Consider the following 24,736-nt stretch of genomic DNA (forward strand, 5'->3'; position numbering starts at 1 on the left):
ATATGAATGGTAAAATTGTCAATCGTGATGTAAAAAGGCATTAGTATTCAATAAATATTTCTGTTTCTGTTTTGTATTTGGAAAGAAACAAGATGATGTATTCATATCTTTACAATGATATGGAAATACTTTCTATTTTATCAGTAACTAGAGAAGATGTTAAAAAGCAACTATTGAAGTTAAATCCATGGGTCTGGGTAACTTGCTCTGAAGAGCATTAAAAGAATTGGCCAAGGAGTTCTATGAACCATTAATGTTGCTTTTTAACAAATCTTCAAACATTGGGGCAGTTCCAGCTGACTGGGAAAAAGTTAATGTCATGCCAATATTTTGAAAGGGTAAATAGTATGGCTTTTATAACTATAGGCTGATTAGCCTGACACAGATCCTGAGCAAAATTATGGGAAGGGTGATATGGAAAGTAATTTGCAAAGAATTAATGGATGGTTGCATAATTAATGCCAGTCAACATCATTTTATGAAAAATAGGGCTTGTCAGACAAAAGCTATTGCTTTTAGATGAAACCACAAGTTTGGTCGATAAAGGTAATTGTTGTCATAATGTATTAGACTTCGGTAAGGCATTTGACTTATTCCTATAAGATGTTCTGATTTGAAAAAAGTACCACTATATAAAAACAGCATAGCATACATTAAATAGATTAAAACTGCTAAATGATACATCGCAAAAAGTAATTGTAAATGGTGAATAGTCATTCAACAGGGTTGTTTCTATTGGGGTCCCACAAAGATCTGTCCTTGGCAGAATGGTTTTCAATGCTGTTTATCAATTAGCTGAAAGAAAATATAAAATCATTATTGGTAACATTTTCTGATGACAAAAATTGGTGGAGTGATAAATAGTGATAGTCATTTAAGTAGACTGACCTGGATTATTTTGTAAGGGGTGGGATCAGTAGAAAAACATACATTTTAATACAGTCAAATGGAAGCAGGCATCTAAGAACAAAGAATATAAGTCACACTTATAGAATGGGGATTGTAGCCTGGAATGCAGTAACACTGAATATGAGCTTCCAGTATGAGGTTGTAGCTGTGAGGGCAAATGTGATCCTCAGATGTCTAAGCATGGGGGATATAAAGTGGAAATAGGGTGGGGATATTACCTCTGTATACAGCACTACTGAAACAGTTACTGAAATACTATGTCCAATTCTGGTGTCGATATTTAAAAAGCGATGTTAAAAAACTGGACAGGGTTCAGAAAAGAGCTACAAGAATGTCTTGAGATAAGGAAGATATGCCTTATTGTGAGATGTTTAAGAAACTCAATCTATTTAGTTGGCCTAAAAAAAAGTTGATCATGGTGTACAAGTAAACTACATGGGGGAAAAGATATTTGACAGTAGATGACTCTTTGATTTAGCAGAAGAAAGCATAATGAGATCCAATTATTGGAAGTTGATGCTAAACAAATTCAGGTTAGAAATAAGGCACAACCTGTAACAGTGAAGTAATTAACTATTGGAAAAGTTACCTAGGAATGTGGTGAATTGTCCATTACTCGATGTTTTAAAAACAGGACTGGATATCTTTATAAAATATATGCTGTCACTTAAAAAAAGATATGGGTTTAATGCAGAGATTACTGGGTAAGGTTCTTTGACGTGTCATGGAGGTTGGAGGTCAGATTAGATTATTATGGTAGTCGTTTCTGGACTTAACATTTATTAATTCTTTCAGATCTATTTTGGAAATTATAGGAAGCAGAGAATCCAAACTATCAAGGAAGGTTTTCTGTAATCAGTGTAATATCAACAGTCAAAAGATCTAAAGAGCAGCATTTTTCCAGTCCCCAATATTATCTGGTTACCTAATACAGGAAATGTAGAAGAAATTTGAAGTGGACCCTGTTCAAAAGTATCAGGATGAACGTTCACCATTGAAAATTCCAAATCAACTATCAAGAGTTTAGACAATTCTACAATAAAGCCATTCCAACCTAGGCATGACTTTAGGTGGCTCAACTGCCTAATAGCATAATACCCTCTCATAGCTTAATGGGATCATTAAGCTTTGCGTCTGATTCAGACAGAAATGTAGAAAAACTAATTCTATCAAAGAGCTCCACCCCTCCCTCATCATTAGCACCTAATTGAGACATATGCAGTTGTTTATTAAAGTCCCATTTGTAATTTCAGGGCTGCTGTGATGTACAGCTCGCATCTCCCTATTTCAAAAACACAGGCAACTCTCACTTGAGATAAAGAAAACTTTGTTGTGAAAATTTTTGAAAGCAGCCAGTGATTTTAGATGACTTAATTTGTGAAGGTGCCCACCTTGAGACACCTCTCACACCTGTGAATGTTATGTCCATCCAAACCACCTCATGGACATAGTTACTCTCTAGACCACAGGAGAAGACTGACACCAGACAGAAGCAAGGAGCATTCAGTTTCTGTGGGCTCTGTGAAGTGCCCCTTTTCTTCCCAGGAATATTCTTCTCATGGCATGAAGGCCTTAAAGCTGGAGCGATATCAAGAATCTGGCTAATCATGAATACTTATCTTGTCCTGCCCTTCTATGCCATCACTTTTGAGAGCTCCACCTTGCCAGTTTAACGTGCTACTCTGAGACAGTCTCTTCTCAAACATTACTGGGCATACTCACTGCTACCACCATGACAGATATCTGCGAGTAGATAATCATGACTTTCCACAGCCATACGTTCACTGAGACAAGAACAAAAACTGTCAACTAGATGCTTTTAGTCAGTCGGGTTTGCCTTTGAAGTTAACCTACCACAATGGGAATCTGCAAGTGATGTAGCTAGCTTGGAGTTCATACTGTAGATGTGTTCCCAAACTGGGCTAGCAGCTAAGGTCTCGTCCATGCTGCAAATTGCAATTGCATTATAGCTGCTTCAGGGGAGAAGTGTGTTGCAACCAGGACTTCTGATTCATGTGTGTTTGTAGTTCATTTTATGACTTTAATCCCACTATCTTGCAAGTTACACTGCAGGGTAAAGTATCTTTTGTGACTATAGCAATGCAAAATAAATACATTCTTGCATCTAAAATGATTTCACTACAACTAGAGTGATGAACTTAGATCCTCTTCTAAAGATACATCAAAAATACATATTTATCAAATATCAGATTTTTTTATGTTTTATAATTTCAGTATTTTTCTTTCTTTCTTTCTTTCTTTGCTGTGATTTACCTGGGACTGTGTATTCGAATTTTCTCACTATGACACTTTATATTTGGGCAAATCCTGCTTTTTAGATTCTTTTAATTACAATTGGTGGTTTCAATTTTAATAAATTCCTGAGAATTCAAACTTGTCATGTGATTCCCTTCTCCATTACCTCTAATAGAGATTTAAAGACATTTGAATCTTGTAAAATTTCCAATTTGTTTTTTCTTTTCCTAGCACTTCTGCTTTGCATTAGATGCCTGTCTTGTAGGCATCTTAAAAAATTAAATAGAGAAAGTAGAAAAATGAAAAGTGAGAAAAGAAAAAAAGAAAATAGTTTGTATAAAAAGGTAACATTCTTTTTAAAAAGGCTATATACCTTGGGAGGGGAGGAAAGAAGATGTTTGCTCTCCAAAATACCTATGTAAAAGGTGAACAATGGAAAAACGTTTCCAAGTTTCATGTCATATGGACTTTGAGAAGAGACTGGCTTAAAAATAAGAACCTGCACAAGAGTCAGTATAAATTAAAATACAAAGAAAGCTTGCCGTTTTTAAAAATGCTCTGATTGTTTTCTCAAACATCTTTATTCCTTTTGCTCTCCTCTACACTGGCAAATAGTTTGTGGGAATAGCCATTTTTGTGACATCTCCCATAGTCCAATACCCAGTGGAATGGAAAAATGACCCATATTTTTATGTTACTTGCTTTCTAGTTGCATGAATGTATTGCCAGATGAGTCTTGCTGCCTGCCATTTCATGCAAACATAGAGAGAAGAGGAGTCGCTGTGTTTGAGTGGGGGTAGGCTCATATCCTTTCAGCATCAGAGCTATTTTTAGATTGAAAGGACCTTGTCAGTCCCTGAAGTAGTTTTAAAAAAAACCACAATAGTAAAGAGAAAGACATAAGAAAGTAGTCATTCAGTAAGGGAAAGTATTGCTAGACATTTGTATTGCCAATCAATGGCTGATAGACAATGCATGGTTCACATACATCGGTGGTGGAAACAGAAGCCTGATTGATATGATGTTGGTGAGGAAATCTCAGCGGAGCTGAGTCATGGACTGCAAAGTGATACTTAGGGGGACAGTAGTTCAGCATCATCAGCCTCTTGCGTCAAAGATTGCTGTGGTGCGTTAGACAAGGAGGGAACTAAGCTCAAAAGAAACAAGATTAAAGTACAGGAAATTAAAGGGAAGTTAAGCAGAGATCTTTGTGCAAGCAGTACACAATAAGTATCTGGAAACTGATTTGGTGTCAAGTGAAGAGAAGTGGAACCTCCTCAAAAAGAATATGGGTAACAGAGGCAGAAGAGTTTTGTGGACAATGCAATGGGGGAAAACTGAGGGAAAGAGAGGAGTAATGGGGGATCGATGAAGTGCAGGTAGTGATCTGAAACAAGAAAATGGCATGTAAAGAAAAATAAGTGAATCAATCAAGTATAAATCAAAATGAATACAAAGAAGTAAAGTGAGCTGCCAAGCAGGCAGTGACAAAGGCCAAAGACGGTGCCCTAGGCTTACATGATTTACACTTCAAGCTGGTAAACCACCCACAAGGGAAGGAGGGTTAGTATTGTGGCACCATTTGTAAAGGATAACTGGGGAGACATCTAGTAAAACCTGAACAAGTAAAGGAGAGGTAGAAATAATACTCTGAGTCTCTTAAATGAGGCAAGCCACTTTTTGACGGAGTTTCCAACATTTGAGCCTAATGTGGGGCGTGCGTCTCAGAGGAAGAGATGAGTCTAGATCTAGATCAGTCTAGATAACAAAGCAGACCTACTTTGCTTTGCAGGTTAAAACTTGGTGTACCCCATCCCTAAGCTCCTCTGAAGCATCCTTCTGTAGTGTCCTGTCACTGGACATTTACAGTAATTACCAGGTTTGCTCTTCCCAAGGGAACCGTATACACACAGCTTGATTGGTACAGCTCAAAATCAGGTCCTCTATAACACCTCAGTGTATAGATGTATTTATAGTGAAATAATTGTAAATTTATTGTCAAAGATAAAGAGATACTGAGAAAGGATAAGGAAGACAGAAATTGAGTCTAAATTAGCTCTTTTATTACACAGTGGTGAGAGAAAGGGTCAAATTGTGTCTAAGACCCTTAAGCAGAGCCCACATCACCAGGTACAAGTACCTGTCCTCACCCTCTCTCAACTCACTGGGCTTTGGAACCCATGTCCCCTGCCTAGCGAGTGCTGTTAAGTTGAGGGTGAGTCCCTCCATCGGGGTATGCCAGGTACAGTTCTGCTGCTCTCAATTCACACAATAAGGATAACAACACTTTATTATTCTTTCTGCAATAACAAGGAGTCTTAAGATCCAAAACCAGCCACAAGTGACCATTTGGGCAAGCAATTCCATCATGCTGAGCACCTAGGCAGGGTGGGTGTGCCCATGCAAACAAGATCAGCTCCTGAAGTCCTCTTCCCCAGCTCATCACTAGATGTCAGGGGAGAGCTCATTCAGGCTCTGCTTACACATGTAAAACAAAAGGTATAAAAATTTTATTAAGATGATATTTTAAAAAAAGTGGTACAGAATTTAAGCATAGAAGTTTCTGGTTATCAGGGAATAACATACAGATTATCAAGGGGTGCGAAGTTCAATTTAAGATCAGATGGCGTAAGGAATACATAAACTGCAACATCCCCATTTGGGGGTAAACGGTTAACGGGTCAAAGTACAGACACTAAGATATGATGGTATGTTGTTCATATAATGGCTATGTTCAGGTGTGGAGTATAATGAGTGGATATGATGATGGGAATGGATTGACCCTCATTTTGTGAGATTTAACGTTCAGTGAGTTTTTGGTTCCAATTCATATAGTCCAACAGACAAAGTCTCTCAGTCCCTTTCTCATAGTCGATGCACGATGTCGCTCCGGTTCACACCTCGTGGTACTGTCGGTGGCTGGTGATGTGTTCGGTGTAGATGTCCCTGGACCATCAGATGGTGTCTGAGACCATGAGGTGCCGCATGAGCCGTGCGTAGCGTTGACCGATCCCACAGGTCCACAGCACATGCTCATCCCAGGCGCCCAGGACTCCGATGATCTAGGTGTCCATCTGCACCTCGTAGCCCTTCACTCTCAGCGTGTTGGCCAGGGGAGCATACTTTTCCAGCTCACGAGCTTGGGCTTTGCAAAAGGCCAGTGTCCTGTTCTCAAAGGAGACTGTGACGTCGACGAGGATGATCTTTTTCTGTGCCTTACACTCCTTAGAGACTACACTTAGACATCCCTGTCTAAAGCATTTTTTTACCTAAAGCTTCCTTCCAGCCTCACCAACCTACCTGGCTGGTATCCGCTGCTCAGAGATGCAAAATGACCTGTTCTTTTTGCCCCCTCAATGATGGACAAAGATGTGTCCTTTGCCTTCCCCTTATATTCCCCCAAAGTCATTGTATTTGTCCACAGAGTCAGTAAAGCCCATAGCATATATTCTCTGGTGCCCGATGATTTTGTGTTGACTTCACATGTCTCTGTTCTTTATTAGCATTCAGTTTAAACCACGAATGTGAGGCCCATTGTGAAACAATACAATGCTTAATTTACATGTCAATTAGCTAGATAGACAAACACTCCTGGGCTGAGAGAAAACCTGTCTCTGCTGGTGACTCAGTGTCACATGAGGTTATGTGGGTCAGTAGAGGTTTCACAGGGAAACTGGATATAGAGATTAATGGAACACGACTAAACCAAACCAACCAGTTCAAGTACTGGGCAGCTGGGTTATGGAAGATGGTGAGCTCAAATGTGAGATACAGTCCCGACTAGGGAGTGCTGGAAGAGTGTGGAATAATATCTCAGATGTTGCATATGACAAGTGTATGCCACTGAGACAGAAAGCTCAATATATAGAATAATGGTTCATCCAGTAATGCTGTACTATGCAGAAGCATGGGCAAATAAAAGACTGCAAGTGCAATGCCTACATGTGTTTGAAATTAGATGTCTTCATGCAATAAAAAAGAGTTACACGAAGGGACAGATTGCAAAATGACAGCATTATGCTGCAAGTTAGAGTTCGTGATGTGGCTGACAAAATCCAGGAAGCGCGAACTCACAGTTCAGACACATACAGAAGATGAATGAAGAGGACCTTGTGAAGATAGCATGACAGGAGAAGGTGGTAGGAAAGAGGCCCCATGAAAGCTGAGGAAGCAATGGATGGATTGCATCAAAGGAGATGGTGAGCAAGTGGATCTCAGTGCCACCTCTGACAGAGGAAAATGGCAGATGCTTGCACAACAACTCGACTCCAGACAATGGGATAAGGGGAAGAAGTAGTAGTAGTCCCTGGGTAAGCATTCAAAAAAGCCCGAGCTCTTAAAGGAGTCAGTACAGTCATCCAAGTAGCAGTAACTCCAATTAACCTCTCTGTACTCTGCCCCTCCTTCTCTTCCAACACACACACAAACACACACACACACTTAGATTTTTGGAGAATGGATGCTTTTAGATTTTCAGAATTTTGGGGTGGGAGTGGGTTGTTTGTTTGTTTGCTTGTGATACTGTTTTACATTTTATTTTGAAGGGGGTTTTTTGGTGCAGAGTCATTGCGAGCACCGTCATGCAATCAAAGGCCAAAATTAAGAGCTCATTTTTTCCATTCAGAACCCCAAACCATCTCTTCTTTTGGTATTGATTCCACGCACTGTTTTTCTTCACAAAAGCAAAGCAACAGCACCTTTGTCCTCTCCTACAAAGAATTCATCATCTGTGTATTCTCTGGAGTGGGATCACTGCACATCAGCGTACCTGTCATGACTGCTGTTTGAGGTCACTTATTGATCAAATCCTTGATTTTATGTCATGCCCTATCTTTGTTCTGTGCCAAATGCACATGATTCTGAGAGGGGGCAATGGTAATCTAGACATTGGGACTTCAGTCTAATCACTTAGATCAAATATTTTACTCTACTGCTTGGGATGACATATCTCATCCACCAACTGCTGGATGGAAATATAATAGAACTTGCACTGAAAGAGAACAGACTTGAGGGATTCTTCCTTCTTTGTATCACTACATTTTGTGTTGCTATCCTTAAGCTCTCCACATCCTACCCCAGTGTAGCCGTCACTAACTAGCAGCCAGAGTTTTCCACAGGATGAGAATAGACAATCTTACATTAAAAAACAAAAACTCACAAAGGGTTGTTTTTTTCCTGAGGGGAGGGCAGAAGACCTAATCTGCTATTCTCATACAAATTCTGCTTCTACCTTAATTGTGAGAAGAAAAGGAGTACTTGTGGCACCTTAGAGACTAACAAATTTATTTGAGCATAAGCTTTCGTGAGCTACAGCTCACTTCATCGGATGCATTCAGTGGAATGATAAGTGAGTTGTAGCTCACAAAAGCTTATGCTCAAATAAATTTGTTAGTCTCTAAGGTGCCACAAGTACTCCTTTTCTTTTTGCGAATACAGACTAACACAGCTGTTACTCTGAAACCTTAATTGTGAGGTTGATCATCATGGGTAATGCTCATTTGTGTTATCATCGGTTGTGTTATCCATGCTGGTGTTTTTGTTAAATTCTCCGAACATTGCTGTATCATCAGTGTGGCAATGATTGGAGCATTAGTGCAGAGTGGCAGATTGCATTTCTAGCACTGTCTAACCCTGTACAGATTGGTGTGGTGCTTCCCGGGGGGGTAACCAGTGTTGTGAGACACCTCATAATATGCCTTCTGAAGCCTAGATTTAATTAAGAGGGTTCTCTCGTGGCTTGTAGAGTATAGAGCACCCACTATCCTTGCAGCGCTTTACCTCCAGACTTGCTGTGACTCTTCTTTCATGAGACAAGCACATTGTCAATTTTCCTTCTAGGTAAAGGATTCTTTGCACTCCAAGATATACCATATCAATCCTGTCTTTATTCATAACCAGAACAACCCATTGCTGCTTGTTTCTTCCTGTAGATTTCCTCTCTTGTAAATGTCGAGTCTCTCAATTCACACCTCGCTCAGTATGCAAATAGGCACACAGTACATAAGTGGCCAGACAGGGAGATAGGTATCAGTTACCTCCTGCCTGAAAGGAATATCTCTTTGGAATGTCACCTCCTGGTGACCTGCCTTAAATCCAAGACTGTAAGAGCCTAATTTTCAGGAGAGATGTATAACTCGTTAAATACTGTCCAAAAATACATTTCGCAATGATTATAATGTCCATTGGGCAACTGGCTTTCAGTAGTGACCTTACATACCACTATTGGTGGACTATTATAGAATCTTAGGATTGGAAGGGACCTCAAGAGGTCATCTTAGTCCTGCCATGAGTGCTTGGACATGGACAAGTATTACCTAGACCATCCCTGACAGGTGTTTGTTTAACTTGCTCTTATAAATCTCCACCCTCCCAAGGCAATTTATTCCAGTGCTTAACCACCCTGACAGGAATTTTTTCCTAATGTCCAACCTAAACCTCCTGTGCTGCAATTTAAGCCCATTGCTTCTTGTCCCATCCTCAGAGGTTAAGAAGAACAATTCTTCTCCCTCCTCCTTGTAACAACCTTTTATGTACTTGAAAACCATTATCATGTCCCCTCTCAGTCTTCTCTTCTCCAGACTAAACAAACCCAATTTTTTTCAATCTTCCCTCATGGGACAGTTGCTAGATCTTTAATAATTTTTGTTGCTCTTCTCTGGACTTTCTCCAGTTTGTCCACACCTTTCCTGAAATGTGGTGCCCAGAACTGGACACAATACTCCAATTGAGGCTTAATCAGCACAGAGTAGAGTGGAATTACTTCTTGTGTCTTGTTTACAACACTCCTGCTAATACATCCCAGAATAATGTTCACTTTTTTTTGCAACAGTAATGTACTGCTGACTCATATTTAGCTTGTGGTCCACTTTGATCCCCAGATCCCTTTCCACAGTACTCCTTCCTAGGCAGTTATTTCCTATTTTGTATGTGTGCCACTGATTGTTCCTTCCTAAGTGGAGTACTTTGCATTTGTCCTTATTGAATTTGATCCTATTTACCTCAGACCATTTCTCCAGTTTGTCCAGATCATTTTGAATGTTAATCCTATCCTCCAAAGTACTTGCAACCCCTCTCAGCTTGGTATCGTCTGCAAACTTTATAAGTGTACTCTCTATGCCATTTATCTAAATCATTGATGAAGATATTGAACAGAACTGGACCCAGAACTGATCCCTGTGGGACCCCACTCATTATTCCCTTCCAGCATGACCGTGAACCACTCGTAACAACTGTCCAGGAATGGTTTTCCAACCAGTTATGCACCTACCTTATAAAAGCTCCATCTAGGTTGCATTTCCCTAGTTTCTTTACGAGAAGGTTTATGAGACAGTATCAAAAGCTTTACTAAAGTCAAGATATATCATGTCTACCACTTCTCCCTATCCACAAGGCGTGTTATCCTGTCAAAGAAAGCTATCAGGTTGGTTTCACACAATTTGTTCTTGACAAATCCATGCTGACTGTTACATATCACCTTATTATCATCTAGATGTTTGCAAATTGATTGCTTAATTATTTGCTCCATTATCTTTCTGGGTACAGAAGTTAAGCTGACTGGTCTGTAATTTCCTGAGTTGTCCTTATTTTCATTTTTATAGATGGGCACTATATTTGCCCTTTTCCAGTCTTCTGAAATCTCTCCCGTCTTCCATGACTTTTCAAAGATAATCCTCCTCCTCAGTCAGCTCCTTGAGTGTTATAGGATGCACTTCATCAGGCCCTGGTGACTTGAAGATATCTAACTTGTCTAAGTAATTTTAGCTTGTTCTTTCCCTATTTTACCCTCTGATCCTACCGCATTTTCTCTGGCATTTACTATGTTGGACATCCAATCACCACCAACCTTATGGGTGAAAACTGAAACAAAGAAGTTATTAAGCACCCTATTTCCACATTTTCTGTTATTGTTTTTCCCCCCTCATTGAGTAATGGGCCTACCCTGTCCTTGGTCTTCCTGTTGCTTGTAAAGTATTTGTATGTTTTCTTGTTACCCTTTATGTCTCTAGCTAGTTTGATCTTTTTTTGTGCCTTGGCCTTTCTGATTTTGTACCTACATACTTGTGTTGTTTGTTTATATTCATCCTTTCTAATTTGACCTAGTTTCTACTTTTTGTTGGACTCTCTTTTTTATTTTTTGATCATTGAAGATCTTCTGGTTCAGTCAGGGTGGTCTCTTGCCATACTTCCTATCTTTCCTTCGCAGTGAGATAGTTTGATCTTGTGCCCTTAATAATGTCTCTTGAAAAACTGCCAACTGTCTTCAATTGTTTTTCCCCTTAGACTTGCTTTGTTGGATCTTATTTACCAACTCCCGGAGTTTGCTAAAGTCTGCCTTCTTGAAATCCAGTGACTTTATTTTGCTGTTCTCCCTCCTACCATTCTTTAGAATCACGAACTCTACCATTTCAGGATCACTTTCATCCAAGCTGCCTTCCACTTTCAAATTATCAACCAGTTCCTCTCTATCTGTCAAAATCAAATCTTGAACAGCCTCTCCCCTAGTAGCTTTCTCCACCTTCTGAAATAAAAAATTGTCTCTAATACATTCCAAGAATTTGTTGGATAATTTGTGCCCTGCTGTGTTATTTTCCCAACAGATGTCTGGATAGTTGAAATCCCCCATCACCACCAAGTCCTGTGCTTTGGGTGATTTTGCTGGATGTTTAAAAAAAGCCTCATCCACCTCTTCTTCCTGGTTAGGTGGTCTGTAGTAGACCCCTACCATGACATCACCCTTGTTTTTTACCCCTTTTGTCCTCACCCAGAGACTTTCAACAAGTCTGTCTCCGATTTCCATCTCAACCTCCGTCCAAGTGTATATACTTTTAATCTATAAGGCAACACCTCCTCCCTTTTTTCCCTGCCTGCCCTTCCTGAGCAAGCTGTACCCTTCTATACCAATATTCTAGTCATGCGTGTTATCCCACCAAGTCTCTGTGATGCCAACTGTGTCATAGTTGTGTTTATTTACTAGCATTTCGAGTTCTTCCTGCTTATTGCCCATACTTCGCACATTAGTATGTAGTATTATGTATATATCTGACCCATCGGATTCCTGTATAGCTCTATGAACCCCCTGTGCCCTCTGCCAGTTGATATGAAATGGTCTTGTGTCACAGCTAGGCCCAGACAAGACAGTAATTTAAAAACCTCACAGATCAGCAGTTGGTTAGAACTCCCACTGTTGCTAGCATTGGTGAAGCGGCATTGCTGCTTGGACGCTATTGGAAGAATTTGACAAAAACCTCACTGTAGACGAGGCTTTTGTGTGGACAGGAAAGAAATGTTATGAATATGTTCGGGAATTATATTTTAACTTTGGTCAATATCAAAGCTAAAACACAGTTCCCTAATCTGTGTGTGTGGTTTTTAACCAAACAAACTAACAAGGATTGAGCTACACTCATGTTTCACAATCATGTTTAAACAGTTATTTTTGTAGAGTAGGGAGAACCTTACATGTCACCATTGTTAACTGTTTCACTTCTGAAGTCTACTAATGGACTTATTCCAGTAGGGCTGGATGACCCTGTCATGTACTTAATGTTTCTCTCCTTCGTTTGAAAGGACTTCCATAAAAATAACAGTGCAAATTTTACTGTGCAGTGTTTCCAATAGTCTGCCAAATATATTTTTGTTTCCAGGTTAAATGATACACCTGTGACTCTTGTTAAAAATGTAGATGTATTGTCTTTCTACTAGCTAAATTCAGTTGGACTCCCCTGGCGCACATGTGGGATTTTTTTTTTCATTTCTTGATTTTTTTATGTATTTATGTTGGGAGTGAATTTATGAAAGATGCCAAATTGACAGCCCTGGAGACAGAGGCCCTCTGTCCACAGAATGGGAAAGCACAAGTAACTTCACTATCTTTGCCACGCTGCTCCACCAACTCAGTATGTCATATTCCTGACCTGGAGAGGTGGCTTCAAAGGTATCAGTCTGCATACCTAAGACTTGCAGAAATGTACCTGACACCTATTAATCCAAGGACTAAGCCAGGGATCCCAAAGTGCTGGCCTGCGGGCCATCTGCGGCCTGACAACCTCCCCACTGCAGCCCACGGAAACTTTTAAAAAAATTCTTTCACCTGGCCCTTGTGGCTGCTGGCCAAGTGGAGGGGCAGGAGGGGAGCGGGCAGGAGAGATTCACATGCCCCTTCCCCGAACATTGCTCCATCCTGCTGCTCCTGGGACTCTCCCAGGGGTTGCACTTGGCAACGTGTCATTCAGCTTGGGCAGCTCCACTCACTGCAAGCAGTTCCCTATCCCTGCTGTGGCTGGCGGAGCCGCGGAAGAGAGAACCATGCAGCCACGCTGCTGGCTGTCTGCTGCAAGCTCCTCCCCCTGCAGCTCCCATTGGCTGGGGGAGAGGGACAGAGATACCATCACTAGTCGCTGGGCAGAGTCAGCAATGGAGGCAGGGTCACTGGTCGCCAGCCAGAGTCAGCCGGGGCAGCATGAGGCCAAGGGAGCGAGGGAAAAGGGTGGGAAACGGGCTGGGAGATGGTGTGAACACCATCGTCAATGACATTATTGGCCCGCTGGGAGGATTTGAGGACTAGTACTGGCCCTAAGGTAAATTGAGTTTGAGACCGCTGGACTAAGCCTTTTAGCTGAGTGGGGGAAAAAAATCTGTGCTGCCATGTCCCAGAGTTATGTCCCTGGTGTTTTAAATGAATAAAACACTTGAGTCCTGTTTTCTGTGTATTATATTTTATTGTAAAATATTGTCTTTCAGCTCCTTAGGTACTACATGTGACTTAGGTCAGATCCACATGAGAAACTTTGTCCAGTAAAGCAATGTCAGTTAGGAAGTATGATTTTTTTTTTAAATGACACGATTTCTCTGCTGACAAAAACCCTAGTGTAGACACAGTTATACCAACATAAAAGTGCTTTTGCTGGTATAACTTATTTTGCAGGGTAAATTTTGCAGGCAAAAGCACTGTTTTGCTGATCTAAACTACATCTACACTAGGAGGCTTTTGCCAGTGTACTTATACTGGCAGAAATTTTTAGGGTAGACGTAGGCCTTAGTCGTCTCTCATTCTTTTACTGTAACGTGACTTGTTAGTTTTCATTCTGCTGCAGCTTGACAAGCTGTGGTCATCAGGAGAGGCTCTGGAGCTGTCTGTCTGCAGACTCAGAAAGACAGCTCTGTATTGGTTGATGTTTGATTCATATTTCAAGGATTTCTTCACAGCCAGAAGGATTTGAAATTTTTTAAATGAAAGCTTGGATTTTGCAGAAATTAATGGTACTCATTCAGAAAAAGACCCCTATTCACCATACATGAATAAAGTTTTCAAATCCTATCCATAACTTTTCTATATTTGTCTCTCCTGAGACTGCCAGAAAACTCCATCTATCTTCTTATACTGGTACTCATGACCATTGTATTTGAGCACCTGTTCTGTTATCACTGAAATTTTCTTGTCCCAGGATGGTGGTTACTTACAGTTCTGTGGTGTGCAGGACAGATTTTGGCCTCAGAACACCAATAAGATTCTAATGAAAAGCAGACTCATTCAATTATGGGATTGCAGCAGTGTAACTGAGAGAAGCATTCAATTCAAGAGTTTGGTTTTTTTTAAATAACATTGTTTTCAGAGATCAGTTGTTATAGTAAATATTATATATTTGTTGCCTAAGTACTGTGCTGAGTAAAAATCAGGAAATGTAAAGGACACTTTTTGTCTTTGGTAGCATGGCACATATAAAAATATTGGTTAAATCCACACCCGTGCTGACTCTTACCTGGTAAGGATAACTTACTTACCCAAGGGTAACTTATTCACCTTACTTAGACTGTAAGCTCATGTAGACTACTCACAGTTTGTAAAACATATATATAAGTCTTTGCATGCTCAGCACCCTTATACTGTAACCTCTTTGGGGCAGAGACTTTCTTTTTATTGTATGTGTGTACTAAGTCTACCGTAATAGCACCCAATCCCTTACTGGGGCCTGCAGGTGCTATTGCATTATTATTATTATTTTATTAATATTATTGGTTGCTTTGGAAAACTTCTAAAATGTATTTGAAAAGCTGAAACATTGGCATTTACAAACTTTGTCATATTTTCTTTCTTAACTTTTGACCTTAAAATAATTGTTTTGGTTCATATCACAGATCTGTTTTGATGATATATTACCAGCTTGCTTAATACCTTTTAGATGGTGTAATAGGGTATACAAACCCCTCACTGGACTGGAAGGGATTAAAGGAAAGTACTGTACCCAGCTAGTCCCACCCATCCAGCCCCATAGAGCATGGTCCAATTGGAGAAAGGGTTGAAAAGGGAGCAACCCAGATCAGAAGCGGGAGCCTGGGGTGGAGGACAGACTTCCCCTGAATGCTCCTGACAAGAGCACCAGAGAAGCCCTTCTCAGGGACTAAAACTGTATGGTGAGCCCAGTTGGGGCTGATGGTTTGGTTGCCTTTTTTTTTTCTTTTCACCTTATAGTGGACTGGAAGCTGGAGAAGACCAGCAGACGGTAGGAAGGGTAACCTGGAGGGCACCATCAAGGGTAGATACTACCGACCCTCCTAGGGCCCTGGGTCAGAGCTCAGTGGAAGGGCGGATTTGGGTTCCCCTACCATTGCGCACCTCACTGCACCTCTGATTAAAAGAGGGCCTGGACTGCAAGACTTGCTTTCTCGGAGGGGGGTGCACTAATTGCACTAAGTGCTATGCCACCTAAACCCCCCAAGGACTCTATTACATTTGGTGGAGAGTGTGGGCATCATAGTGTCCCAGGCCTGATAGTAGACCAGAAAGGAGGTGGGGGGAAAAAGACAGGGATGGATGTAGAGAAACTGCTAAAATGGGTTCTCGAAAACCTGCAACAGCAGAGCCAACTGCTCTAGCAGCTCGCTACCCAGCAACAGCAGCAGATGGCACAGCAGCAGGAGCAGCAGCAACTAGTCCAGCAGGTGGCGATGCTCCTACAATCACCCGAGGCAGCCTTGAGTCTAACCATTGGTTGGAGAAACGCTGATGAAAGCCCAGGCATTCCGGTGAAGCTAACCAAAATGGGGCCCACAGATGATCTGAGGCATTCCTGGTCATGTTGGAGAGCATGGCTGTCATAGACCAAGGAGCGCTAGGGTGCTCTGTTGGCTCCCTACTTGACCACACTGTCACAAGAGGTGTATCGGATCTCGATGCGACAACTGCTCAGGACCACTTTAATGTCAAAGCAGCCATCCTAGATGCCTCCAGCATCTCACTAGAAACCTACCGACAGCAGTTCCACCTTGAGTAATTTTCCCCCGCACAGACATGGGCCGTCGCCCAGACTCTGAAGAAACACTGCTGGTGTTGGCTCCAACCAGAGATGTGTACAGCAGACCAGGTGACAGAAAAGATCATTGTAGAACAATTCACTTAAATCCTTCCAGAGGGGGTGTGAAAGTGGGTGGTAAGACATTGGTCAGAAACTTTGGTCGAGGTAAGTGTCATTGGCAGAGATCTACCTAATGTCCCTTGGGCTAGAGGCAGAAACTCCAAAAGTCAGTCCTATGAAGCCCCAGTCCCCACAGAGCACCAATGCCCGAACTCTGACAAACTTAATTAGGGAGGCTTGGATACCCAACCCTAGTGGAGGGGGGCACAAAGGCCAAGAGAAGAGCCTGGAAGTCCACCCTCCACTGACCAATCGGGCTGTGGTTGGCCTGGCTCAACAACCTTATCCAAAGGAATTTCTCCCCTTGAGAGAATCAACAGAGAGACCAATTCCTCCCTCCAGGAGCTGTTTTGTATGTGTTCAGTAAGGACATTGCAGAAAGGGCTTCTTATTCACGGACTGTGATTATGGGCAGACCTGGACAGCCGATAACAGGGCTTGGAAGAGGGGCCCTGGGAAGATCTTCGTCCCAGTACAAATGAATGGCGTAGCAGTATATGGTATGATAAACTCAGTCCGTAGTCAGACTTTGGTCTGGGAGAGACTTCTGAGGACAGGAGGTACAACTGGGGACATAATCTATCTCCTGTGTATCCATGGAGATGTACAGTTCTATCCAAAGAGAAGTACAATTGGCCATGCAAGAACATACTGAAATGATGCAGGTTGGATTGGCAAAAGACCTGGCCTACCTGGTCATACTTGGGTGCAACTGGAAGTTCTTTGAAGAAGTGGTCAAAGGGTGGTCAGACGCCCCTGTAAAAAAGGCAGAGCTGGAGCCGGAAGACCAAGGAAGGCAGGGGAAGCCACGGTGGCCAAGAGGGGGCCACAAGAAGGTTGGGGCTTGGAAGACCAACACCCTCGAGTAGGACCATCTTCATGGATAAAGGACCCATTGCCTGAACCCAACTTGGGCCAAAAGCATTCTCCACCACCTTTCAACCTAGATCTGCTGTCCAATGAGGGGGACTTTGTGGAAGAAAGAAGAAATTACCCAACCTGAGCACTGTTTATAAGCAACTCACCCATGCAGGTGGCAAAGCACTGAACACACAGCAGTTAAAACAGTGGCCTCATTTTTAACTGACAGGGGAGATGGCATACCAGGCAATGGAGGATCCTAAGACAGGAAAAATAAGAAATTCTGGAAGGGGGTGCTGCAGTTGGCCCATACAGCCCCATGTGGAGGTCACTTGGGGAGGAAGAAGACTCTTGACAGTGTGACCATGAGGTTCTGCTGGCCAGGCATCCTTGAAGAGGTATGAGACTATTATGCTTCATGTCCATAAAGTCAGTGGACAGGCCAGAAAAAGGTCCCAAAAGCCCTCCTGGTACCCCAATCCATTGTGGAAGTACTCTTCAAGAGAACAGGCATAGACGTGATCCTGGCCTATAGAGAAGTCTGCAGCAGGGCACAAATACATATTGGTAATCTTGGACTATGCCACCAGATACTCCAAGACCTTCCTATCCAGTCAGGAATGGGAGCTGTCATTGTTCATGTTAGCAAATCCCTTTGACACCTAAGTCTAAAGAAGAAAAAAAGACCTTCTCTGCGAAACCATGCCCTGTAGACTTCATGGGGTCACTGTCTCCTTTCCAGTGGCTGATGGACAGAGTACTGTGGCCACATGGGTCACGTACTGTGGCCATCTGCATCGACGATATTGTCATGTATAGTGAGAGCTGGGCTGAGCATATGAAGCACATTGGTGCGGTGTTACGGGCTCTCAAGAAGGCAGGTTTGATGGCAAACGCAACCAAGTGTTGGCTGGCGACCCAAGAAGTCACCTACCCAAGGTATATTGTGATGGGAGGAGGTCAGCTACAAACCCTGGTGGACAAAGACCAACCCTAAAGGGCTGCCCCATCCCTTCCACAAAAAAGCAAGTCCAGCATTTGGGGGGATTAGTGGGGTACTAGTGATAGTACATCCCAAACTTCACGACCATTGCTGCCCCTTTGACAGACCTGGTGAAGGATAGCTCACTAAAAGGGGCCACTGGACCAAAAGCTGTGGCGAGGCATTTAGTACACTACAAGACCAGTTGACCCGGGAGCTAGTACTATTCCACCCAGACTTCTCAAAACTCTTTATTCTCCAAACAGATGCATCCAATGTCAGACTCAGAGTTGTGCTATCTCAAGAATTCAAAGGAGAGGAACATCCTGTTCTGTGTCTCAGCAGCTTTTTCTTTTCACATCATGTTGAACTGGAAGCTGGGGAAGAACAGCAGACAGTAGGAAGAGGCCTAGGGAGGGTAACTTGGAGGGTACCTGTGGGGACCAGACACTGCTAACCCTCCTTTGGCCCTGGGTCACAGCTTGGTGGAGTGAGCAGGCCTGGGCTCCCCTACCGCTGCCCACCTCACTGCACTTCTGATTAAAAGAGGTCCTGGACTACAAGACCTGCCCACGGGGGGGGAGTTGGTTCTAAGGGCACAAACCACTAAGCTACCTAACCCACTGAGGTCTCTATTATAGCTGATTATGGAAAATAGAACTATAAGTATGTTCAGCCTTAGGCTACGATTCATTGAATTTTCTAAACTCATGTCATTTATTCCACTCTGAAGTTTGACAAATAATAGAATTTTCTTTTCTAATTTCAGTTCCCATATTAGTTGCAAATTAAAATAAGGCTGGCAGACCTTTCCTTGTCCTCATTTGTGCACATCCTTATAAACAACTGCACAATTGGCCACAATTGCCAGTCTCCTCCTCTCTCTTAGGACTGGAATAACAGGGGTGTTTACAGGTCAACGATATTGCATCGGCACTGCTCTATAAAGAATCTTACATCCTATCCAGACAAATGCACAATATGCTTGGCTCAGGCTAGTACCACCATTAACTTACTTTCATGGGCACTAAATTCACTCTCAGATTTTTATAAAGGGGAAAAAAAGCACAGCAATATTTTGTTCCATGGTGTTTCCTAGGGCTAGAATGTATTGATTTACGGGGATACGTTTTTCAGTGCATTTTGAGGAGTCTCACTGACTATTATGATACACTTTGTTGTAGATACACCCCACTACTTTTAAAACACACATTTATAAGTCTCAGAGTAGTAGCTGTGTTAGTCTGTATCCACAAAAAGAACAGGAGTACTTGTGGCACCTTAGAAACTAACAAATTTATTAGAGCACAAGCTTTCGTGGGCTACAGCCCACTTCATCGGATGCATAGAATGGAACATATAGTAAGATATATATATATATATATACATATATATATATATACATACATACAGACAAGTTGGAAGTTACCATACAAACTGTGAGAGGCAAATTAGTTAAGTCTGTGTATCTTGAGGCCCTGCCTGTAAATGGGACCCCATTCAACCTCTGATTTTGCATTAGCAATTGTGGGTGCAAAATTGTACCCAAATAATTATATTTGAGGCTACCTTTCAAAATCAGGCTTAGAAGACAAGGCATTCTGTATGGCATTATTGGACACTTATGAGCCAGATTCTACCACCCTTACTCATAGGAGTAGCACTTGACTCTGCAAGTGTCCCGTTAATATCAGTCAGACTATTTGTAGAGAAAGGTGATACTCAATATAAAGCTGACAGAACTGGATCTTACATTAATAACAGTTAGAATAGCATTTAACAAACACCTTTCATCCGTAGATGAAAGTGGAACTCTGTTTACCTTAGAGAGAACTGATTGGACCTGATACATTTTATTTCTTCCTGAAATCTTATTATGCCTGATTATTCTGGTTAGCATTGACATATAGTAATGGCCTCAAAATTAGTCTGGATCCAAAATTCAGTTACATCATTTGCTCACTATTTATTTTATCCCAGCAATTTGTTATCCAACAAAAGTGTATAATTTAAACCTTGGTTTTAGAAAGAGAAATCAAAGAAAAGAAAGCGATTTGAGAATGTGAAATAGAATACAGAAAAATTACCTTTTATATAAAGCCTTGCCACACTTTGTATTTATCGGCAGTCTGGAGTATACTAGCCTATTGGTGCATTTTTAATAACCTGTTATGGAATATCTACATCAGATTTATCTATACATAGAGCCCTGTGGCCAAAGCCTGTGAATTGTAATATAAAAAGCAGGCAGATATACACATTTTTCCCTATTAAAATACAAAATTACTTCCTTGGGAGGTAGATGAAATAGTTTAAAAAAAAAAAAAGCAACATCTGTGATACTATTTAAATTTTAATAATGCCAATAATTTTCTTTCAACAGAGGAATTCAAGGGCTCAACAATAGTTGAATTAATGAAAAAAGAAGGCACCACCCTAGGGCTTACGGTATCGGGTGGAGTTGACAAGGATGGGAAACCAAGAGTATCTAACCTTCGTCAAGGAGGAATCGCTGCTAGGTAACCACATCTCAAGCCACAAAATACATTATAAGATGTGATTGCTTCAAAAAATACATACCGCATCAAAAAGGTCACTAATAAATAAGTGACTACCAGCATCTGTAAGGCAGCACATCAGAGCAGAGAAGCGATATAAGAAACATTTCAGTAGTAGTTGAACCGTTGCGTCCCTCAAGGCTGTTCTGATAAAAAGCCAGAAATACTGACGATGCATCATTTCAAGAATAATTTAATTTCTTATAAATGGTTTCAATTTAATGAATTGTTGTCCTCGAATAAAACCTACAAAAACACACTATATATAATGTTAAGGAAAAAATATAGTTGAAAAGCTCAGATAAGGTGGTATCATAGTTTCAAATGACTGTTGATGACCTGTTTATTGAAGATTTTTTTTAAAAAAACACCATAGTTCACTGGCTACAGAGAAAGCGGAAGAAGTTGTAACTGGGGGGAGATGCAGCTGGAGAGACCCAGTTTAAGGCAAATCATTCCAAGTAACTGAGCAGAATATGTGCCGATGGGCTCTGGCTTACCTGCTGTAGTTGTGGTGTTGGCTGTGGAGGCAACAACTTGTCCAGAAAATACTTCTGGCAGTAGCCCAAGCAGAGAGAGGTGGCGGGTGGTGTGTGTGTGGGGAGGGCGAGGGAGGTTAAAAGAGCACATGAAGGAAGAGAAACCATCCCAGGTATAGCTGAGTACTGTAACTGGCATGGTTATGCACTCCTGATTTCCTACATCAAAATTTAAGACTCTAATACTTCTCTTCTTTGTATATATTTTATGTATTATATTAGATTAAATTCTTGAAATGTCACTCTGCTATTTGGAAAATCAGCACAAGAAGGGTTTTGCTTGGTTGAATTTAGTTGTGTGGCAAGATTCATTTTTATCAACACTAAAAATGTAATTGAAAGCAAGTCTGCTAATCTGGCAACATGGCATACAAGTTTACGGAAGATAACATGTGTCTGTTGCAGAAGTGACCAGCTGGATGTGGGAGACTACATCAAATCTGTGAATGGAATCAACCTGACAAAATTTCGCCATGACGAAATCATCAGCCTCCTCAAGAATGTTGGCGAGAGGGTTGTTCTAGAAGTGGAGTATGAGCTCCCTCCAGCCTGTAAGTAATGGACGCGTAAACTGAAGTCATCTTACACACAGAATAACAGAACGTACATTTTCAATAAGAGGTTTTAAAAATGTGTGTTTCCACTACAATTATTGCAGAGTGCAGAAATGGTCAAATCAAATGATTATGTAGTGTGGATTTTCAAAATTGCCTAAATGGCTGAGGAGCACAAGTCGCGCTGAAAGTCAGCTTTCAAATACAGGCAACGTAAACAGTTTGTACCTACTTCTTATTCACTATTTCCCCATAACTTTGGAGATGACCATTAACTGAGGGTATTGGGAAATACATCTGATATATTCAGAGGCAAGAGAGCTATGGAGTAGGGTGGGGGAAGAGAACAGGAACTCAAACCTCCACTTTTGTTTCCTGTTGCCCCTGTACCTCTGTCTTCAGTTCCTCTCCACCTTTTTGTTTTAGCAGTAAGATATCTCAAGAAGATAATAGCGACCATTAGTTTTACCAGTGCCCCTGCCTTCCTCCTTTTAAGATGCAGTCCCCTTCCATGCATATAGCCCCACAAAGCCCTCTCTGCTGAATACCTTACCTTTGTGACTTCTGGGGTCATGATTGAGGAGTGACCTGCTCACCCCATAACATCGTCAGGGACTGCCAACTCACTCCTTTCCTCCTCCTGTCCTCTTCAAGTCCAAACCCTCAACAGATTCATGATAAGGGTTTTCTGGGTGATAGGAGACCTGCCTGCCTCTCAGTATACAAACATTGCTGTTCTTTGTGTCTCTGCCACCTCACTGACCTCTACCTCAGATTGAGGCTCAGAGGTATGTTAGGTTGCACTGGTATAATAGGCAAACTACAGAAGAGGCAAGAGGGATGATGTGGACCAGATGGTCCCTCCCTAAAGAGTTTAGTCATGGGGGAAAGGGTGAGCCTAAGAGTGGGGGAGAGAGCTGGCCAGCAGATCACCTGCCCCCTGAAGACATCAGGCATGGAGAGTTGTTTTAAGCAGACGGGGGGATGTGCTGGGAGCTGTGTGGTTGAGTGAGTGAATGGAGGACCTCAAGCTGTCCAAAATGGACTCCAAGATTCAAGTTCATGTTGACACCCAAAGCTAGCTGACTTTACCTAATTTGGGTGGTGTTATGAAAAAAAGTACATGCAGTCCTACTTAACATCTTCCTTCCCTCTTTCCTTAGCCCATCCATCCCCAGTTTTTTTAAGGTCTGTGTGTGAGAGAGAAAGAGAATTAGTGGCAGTTGGGAGGAATCGGGTGGGTAGTGGTAGTTGGAGTGATGGTGAGCTGGAACGGTAGGGACTGGAATTGGAGGGACAGTTAGTGGCAGCTGGCTGGCATAAGGCTAGCGGCTGAAGCTCTGACAGCCGACTACGAAAAGTAGGTGCTCCTTCATATCACCCATCAGGTAGGAAAGGTCTGTTTTCACGGATGCTGGGCAAGAAAAGGCAGGAAGACCTGCAGAACCAGCTTGCTAGGACTTTCCTGCCTGAACAAAGGGTTGCAGCATACTGGAAGCAGAGCATCCCATTGATCTCTCTACATTCCTGGTGCATTATGGTGCCTCAAGGGGCAAGGGTTAATGAACCCCATTGTGTTCTAGCTGCTGGTAATTAACTCTAATTATTGAAATATTTTTTTATGAACTTTTGGCAGCTTCCTTAATGTGCTTTGAATGTTTATTGTTGATTAGTGGTTGTTGAGGATAACTGAACTTCGTGTTTCAAATTAGGATATTTGAACTAAATAAATTAAGCAGTGCATATGGTTATTTTACTAGCATTTTTTGTCTTTGGAAGCTAACCAAATCTACTTTCTAGTTTAGGCACTGTTGGTATATGTGCGACTTTGGTCAGTTGAAATGTGTGTCTGTCATGCTATGTTATAGTGGTAACCATAACCATTCATTTAAGTTTTCAGAATTTCTGACCTCTTTGTGCAAATGTAGCTGGTAACAAGACTAAATAATAGCATCCTAGCTATCCCTGTAGACATCCACTGAATATTATATGTACTATGCCTTGTAATATAGTAGGAATATTTCTGTATATCAACTTATGCTTTGCAGACCTTGTCATCCCCCCAGCATACTGAAACTGCACTACTGGGGGAGATGGGGTAGTTGTGGTTTCAGACTGTGGGGGCACCCCCCAGTGGAGCAGTAATGATGGAGTAAGCATTAATTTACTCACAGAATCCTTGTGACAGGGTCAGTGCTGCAGAGAATGGTACTCCCATTATTCCTGTCCACACCTTCCATTTTGCACAGAACCCAATATGTAGGTGAGGGACCCCTCTCTGTATTTCGTGGATGCACCAGAATTTTGTCCCCTCTGTCCACAGAGACCTTTAGTATGGCCTTTATTTACAGCATCCTGACCTCTTAACTATTTACACTGCAGCAATGCTAATTGCAAGTCCAACATGGAACAATGCTATTAAGTAATTTTTTAATTCCTTGTGTGCTCCCTTGTTTGTAAGACCCTGGTAGAAACTTGCAAATGTTTCTCCTGTTGATTTTTGCGTTTTTTGGAAACAGTGAATTCCCCACTTCTTCCAAAGTTTTTTCTATTAGCAATTAAATGTAAATGGCTTTTTGTTTCTTAACAACATCTTCGACTTTCATACAATGGCTTATTGTCCCTAACCATCTTGGTTTATGCACCAGCCCTTTCAACTGATTTC

General features: G+C 41.7%; 1 protein-coding gene across 3 annotated transcripts in view; it reads left to right on the plus strand.

Moving 5' to 3' along the window:
* Positions 1 to 24,736, plus strand: part of GRIP1 (glutamate receptor interacting protein 1) — a 564,631-nt gene that overhangs the window by 418,126 nt on the left and 121,769 nt on the right. For all 3 annotated transcript variants that reach the window (XM_074942092.1, XM_074942091.1, XM_074942093.1), the window contains exons 3-4: positions 20,804 to 20,939; positions 21,923 to 22,068. In XM_074942092.1, coding sequence (XP_074798193.1) covers positions 20,804 to 20,939; positions 21,923 to 22,068 — 282 coding nt within the window. The remainder of the gene's footprint in view (positions 1 to 20,803; positions 20,940 to 21,922; positions 22,069 to 24,736) is intronic.

This window comes from Natator depressus, chromosome 1 (assembly GCF_965152275.1).
Source record: "Natator depressus isolate rNatDep1 chromosome 1, rNatDep2.hap1, whole genome shotgun sequence".
In the NCBI taxonomy this organism is placed as follows: Eukaryota; Metazoa; Chordata; order Testudines; family Cheloniidae; genus Natator; species Natator depressus.